Source organism: Oncorhynchus kisutch, linkage group LG27 (assembly GCF_002021735.2).
Source record: "Oncorhynchus kisutch isolate 150728-3 linkage group LG27, Okis_V2, whole genome shotgun sequence".
NCBI classification, from domain to species: domain Eukaryota; kingdom Metazoa; phylum Chordata; class Actinopteri; order Salmoniformes; family Salmonidae; genus Oncorhynchus; species Oncorhynchus kisutch.
In genome coordinates, this window is record NC_034200.2 from 20,121,506 (window position 1) to 20,127,212 (window position 5,707).

The 5,707-nt window shown below is 39.4% G+C and overlaps 1 protein-coding gene across 1 annotated transcript; it reads right to left on the reverse strand.

Annotated features, from left to right (window-relative positions):
* Positions 1-3,458: 3,458 nt before the first annotated feature.
* Positions 3,459-5,455, reverse strand: LOC109871588 (C-C chemokine receptor type 3-like). The gene is made up of 2 exons (XM_020462490.2): positions 5,336-5,455; positions 3,459-5,072 (listed from the first exon to the last, which is right to left on the reverse strand). Exons 1-2 carry the CDS (start codon positions 5,393-5,395, stop codon positions 3,966-3,968), a joined length of 1,167 nt encoding a protein of 388 aa, XP_020318079.2. The 5' UTR covers positions 5,396-5,455; the 3' UTR covers positions 3,459-3,965.
* Between the last annotated feature and the right edge of the window lie 252 nt (positions 5,456-5,707).

The window sequence follows — 5,707 nt, forward strand, 5'->3', positions numbered from 1 at the left end:
AAATTGAGGCTATGATTAAGTAGTTGGAGCTCTTTTCTGTCTGCATTAACAAGGACAACACATGGGTCTTTCCATCATTGTATGATTTTTTGTGTGCAATGAACTCAGGCTTACGGACAATGTCAAATGTGATATGGCGAAGCACCTGAGTGAGCTGGGGGCGCAATTACACAGGTACTTTCCCGAAACGGGTGACACAAACAAATGGATTCGTTATCCCTTTCATGCTCTGCTTCCAGTCCACTTACTGATATCTGAACAAGAGAGCCTCATTCAAATTGCAACAATTGGTTCTGTTAAAATGTAATTGAATTAGAAGCCACTACCAGGTTTCTTAACTTGTCCTTATCGCGCTGTTAAGACACTGATGCCCTTTGCAACCACGTACCTATGTGAGAGTGGATTCTCGGCCCTCACTAGCATGAAAACTAAATACAGAAAATGATTTAAGACTGAGACTCTCTCAAATACAACCCATTATGTGGGTTATGTGTATCCTTTCAAGCACACCCTTCTCTTTAACCTGTGGTGAGTTATTCACAATTTTTGTGCTAGAGTACGCAGCTGGAAGTTGAATGTTTGAAGGGGTACGGAACTATAAAAAGTTTGGGAACCACTGCACTATGTGATGAATAGTTCCAGCATCTGCCTATTACGTGTTGCATCACCTTCCCTGAGACAAAGTAATTGCTTCTAAACGTAACAGACTATTTACTAAAGTCTGTTTTAATGCAGTATTTCTGTCTTGTACTGTTTTCCCTAACATTGTCTTCCTCTATGGTAACTAGGATTGGCTACCTGACTCCTATCAAGGCATATCATTTACTTATTTGTCGGAAAAGGACTTACTTTGTACTTTTGAATATGGTGTGCATCTTACTTGTGGTGTGACTCGTACATTCACACAAAAACAAAGGAAGTCCTTCTTGTAAAGCTTGTATGTGGTTTTCTCACCTCTGTAAATTGAAACACTTATTGTAAGTCAGCATAACCATCTGGTAAACAACTGATGCACAATTCCACTGAAGAATGATGTGTGTAAGATTTTTCGGGCTGGCTTCTCGGACACATATTATGCCGAGGAGAACCTCCAACGAGCATGCTTTTTATTCCATGGCTAGGCGTAATCCCTTACCAGGGAACCAGGTCATACCAAGGATCATTTAGCTATTTGATTTGGAATTTTAAGACCCCTTGAAGTATAAAAAATACATACAGTATATACAGTACCAGTCAAAAGTTTGGACACACTTACATATTCAAGAGATTTCCTTTAAATTGTACTATTTTCTTCACTGTAGAATAATATTGAAGACGTCAATGCTTTGAAATAAAACATATAGAATCATGTAGAAACCAAAAAAGTGTTAAACAAATCAAAATATATTTTAGATTCTTTAAAGTAGCCACCCTTGATGACAGCTTTGCACACTCTTGGCATTATCTCAGCCATCTTCATGAGGTAGTCACTTGGAATGCATTTCAATTAACAGGTGTTAATTTGATCCAAACAGTTGTGTTATGACAAGATAGGGGTGGTATACAGAATATAGGCCTATTTGGTAAAATACCAAGTCCATATTATGGCAAGAACAGCTCAAATAAGCAAAGAGAAACAACTGTCCATCATTACTTTAAGACATGAAAGTCAGTCAATCCGGAGAATGTCAATAACTTTTCAGCTCTCGTGAGGACTGTCACAGGAAAAGAAGACCCAGAGTTACTTCTGCTGGAGAGGATAAGTTCATTAGAGTTAACTACACTTCAGAATGCGGCCCAAATAAATGCTTCACAGAGTTCAAGTAACTGAGACATCTCAACATCAACTGTTCTGAGGAAACTGCGTGAATCAGGCCTTCATGGTCGAATTGCTGCAAAGAAACCACTACTAAAGGACACCAATAAGAAGAAGAAGAGACTTGCTTGGGCCAAGAAACATGAGCAATGGACATTTAGACCGGTGGAAGTCTGTCCTTAGGTCTGATGAGTCCAAATTTGAGATTTTTGTTTCCAACAGCCGTGTCTTTCTGAGACGCAGAGTAGGTGAATGGATGATCTCTGCATTTGTGGTTCCCACTGTGAAGCATGGAGGAGGAGGTGTGATGGTGTGGGAGTGCTTTGCTGGTGACAGTGTGATTTTATTTAGAATTCAAGGCACACTTAACTAGCATTGCTACCATAGCATTCTGCAGTGATACGCCATCCCATCCGGTTTGCGCTTAGTGGGACTATCATTTGTTTTTCAACAGGACAATGACACAACACACCTCCAGGCTATGTACGGGCTATTTGACCAATAATGAGAGTTTTGGAGGGCTGCATCAGATGACCTGTTCTCCACAATCTCCGGACCTCAACCCAAATAAGATGGTTTGGGATGAGTCGGACCACAGAGTGAAGGAAAATCAGCCAACAAGTGTCCAGCATATGTGGGAACTCCTTCAAGACTGTTGGAAAAGCATTCCAGGTTGAGAGAATGCCAAGAGTGTGCAAAGCTGTCATCAAGGCAAAGGGTGGCTACATTGAAGAATTTCAACTATAAAATGTTTTTGATTTGTTTAACAATCTTTTTGGTCACTACATGATTCCAAATGTGTTATTTCATAGTTTTGATGTCTTCACTATTATTCTACAATGTAGAAATGTGTAAAAATAAAGAAAAACCCTTGAATGAGTAGGTGTGTCCAAACTTTTGACTGGTACTGTAATATTTGCTGGAAACTTTTATTTAGCCTTACTGCTATTTGCCCGAGTGGCGCAGTGGTCTAAGGCACTGCATCTCAGTGCTTGAGGCGTCACTACACACACCCTGGTTCAATCCAGGCTGTATCACAACCGGCCGTGATTGGGATTCCCAAAGGGCGGCTCACAATTGGCCCAGCATCATCTGGGTTTGGCCGGTATAGGCCGTCATTGTAATAAGAATTTGTTCTTAACTGACTTGCCTAGTTAAATAAAAAAAAATAAAAAAATAAAAAATACAAATGCATTGACTAACAGATTCACTACATGGAACAGATAGCCCCCCCCCCCCCCCCCCCCCCAAAAAAAAATTGTCTGTCCTATATCTGAGAGACATCGGCTGTACAGATCGGCTGTACCGACTTCAGACAAGTCCTAAGAAGCTTGTGGAGAACACCATAGTAATCTCTTACCAGGCAACCAGCTCAAAATGTTAAGCAAAGTGAGATTTGAAAAAAAGGTTGACTAACAGGATGTTCTCCAAGGTGTTTCTGTTAAGGGAAGTGTGAGAAGGGGAGCTCTGAGTAATGTCAAGAACAGCCTGCTCTGAAGATAGCTAGAGTGGAGAAATAGTTTTTCTTTCACGATAGTTATGCCAACTAGAAAATGGTAGAGGCCTAGATAGTATGATGGAGCATAGAATATGCATCTCTCAAAACAGGTAGACCTAAATTCAGTTAGTCAACATTCAGAACCACATGCTATGAGTAAATACATTATTTCAGAACTCTTTATTAATGTATTTTATCAACAATTTAATGCAAAGATTCAAAATGCGTAATAGTAGAGAGAGTTGTTCAAAAAGGGGACTTTTTTATTCTTATTTATCGATTGTGTTGCTTTGATGTGATCCAATAAAAATTATTGTTTAAAAAAACAAGGAAAGAAACAGCTCAAGCTCCTGAAGCAAATAAAATGTACACCTTCTTGTAAAAACAATTATAATATAAGCCATTTAGCAGACGCTTTTATCCAAAGCGAGTCCTGCGTGCAGACATTGATTCAAATATTTCAAACATCATTTGTATCTTTTGGTAATTTACAGTTTAGCAAAAAATGTTGAGTAAATAAAGTCTGAAGCAAAATTACACAGAATAGAAATTACATGTTCAAATTGTATTGCTATGATTGAGAAATTCTTTGAGATAGTAAACATAAAACCCTCAAAAGTATATACCTTATTCACAATTTACATCAGTAATGGTTTAAAGACCAGTTCCTCTCTAGTATACATACATGGTATGTGGGCTTTTCTGAGAAGTTGTTCTACTTTGGCTACTATGGCTAGTGTGGTTATGACTCTTCAGACATGGGATATGCTTTGCAAGTAGTTTCCTAAAGTGGCTTTGAAACTTTTTCCCAACAAACGTGTAGAAAACAGGGCTTACACAACAGTAGAGGTATGCTATATTCCTAGTCACATACAGAGCGTAGTCAAGCACATCAGAGCAGTCCTCAGAACTATGACTGTTGGAGATCTGGAGGGCTCTCAGCAGTATCACAATATTGTATGGGGTCCAGCACACGAAAAATGCAAATACAATCACAAAAATCAGCTTGACTGCCCTACACTTCTCTCTCATCCGGGTTGACATGATTCGGACTGTGATTCTAACATAGCAGTACATGACCATGGCCAAAGGAAGTAGAAAGAAGATAACAAACTGCTGATAGTAACCCACCAGCTTCCATTTGTTCATGATCTCCTTGGAGAAGCCTGTCTCCTGACAAAAGTGTTCGGATTGAGAATCCTTCCAGACGTTGTACAGAACTAACTCCTTGACGCTGGCCAGAAGGCTGATACACCACACAACTGCCGAGGAGACGCAGGCGTAGGTCTTCCTCCTCCGTTTGGCAGCATTAATGGCATGGACCACAGCCAGGTATCGGTCAAAGGTCATGAGAGTGAGGAAGAGGATGGAGCTGTAGAATCCGATGAAGTACACGCTGCCCACCAGCTTGCACATGTACGGGCCAAAGATCCACTCAGAGGAGTGGTAAGTGGCCCAGAAGGGCAAACTGGACGCAAACAGCAGGTCAGAGATGACCAGGTTAAGGAGGAAGATGTTGGTGACGGAAGTGAGCTTCTCGTATTTGTAGATAATGCATAGAACCAGCCCATTTCCAACCACACTCAGCAGGAAATTGATGGTGTAGAATGTTGGGATGAACTTGGCTCCAAATCTGTTTACCTCAGTTTTACCACACAGTTTCACAATATTATCCATGACATAGCTGGGGTCTACAGAGTCGTTATAATCTGTATAATTGTCCTCATTCCAAAAAGCCAAGAAGTCTTCATTCTCCCCCATGGTTGTCCGTCTCTTAACCTGTTAAGAGGGTGTAAATATAGTGTTTTCATTTGATTTTATGGTCTGCTATTACCTCCTATATATTTACAAATTGCAAGTTAAAATGTTAAGTATATACAGTATATATGTAGTAAATGCCTAGGGATTATGCTTTAATTTCTTTAATTGCTTAAAATGATTTTAAGTAAATACTAGAAAGTACTCTTTGTTACTACATAACTTATTGGTAAACAAGCTGCAAGTGGACTGGAAAATTAAGTGATACTTTATTAACAACTTACCAATGTGACCTTTCTGGGTGCTGATGTGATTGTCAGAAAGAAAGTAGTTTTTCTGTTCATGTGTCAGCGCTAGTAGGTTGAATCTTTGTGTGTGAGAGTTGTTGCTACTGATGAGATATATGATATGTGATTAACTCCTACCTAATAGCCTCCCTTACAAGGGGCTGTCTTAACACTGTTCAATACAGGAAGTTCTGGAACCTTATTCATCATTATAACCATAAAGTGTTGTAACATGGGATTCAATTCATAACAGAAGGTTTATTAAAATACTTTACAGTCAACAGTGCTCTTTCTCTGACAAGAAAATACATGGAGAAATGTATACAATTGTTTTGAAATGCAGAAAACAAAAAGAGAAAGACAATTGTA

Coding starts and splice junctions, on each gene's coding strand:
- LOC109871588 (XM_020462490.2), bottom strand. CDS start 5,395: ATGAACAGAAAAACTACTTTCTTTCTGACAATCACATCAGCACCCAGA. Junction 5,073..5,335: donor CACCCAGAAAGGTCACATTG/GTAAGTTGTTAA, acceptor CCCTCTTAACAG/GTTAAGAGACGGACAACCAT.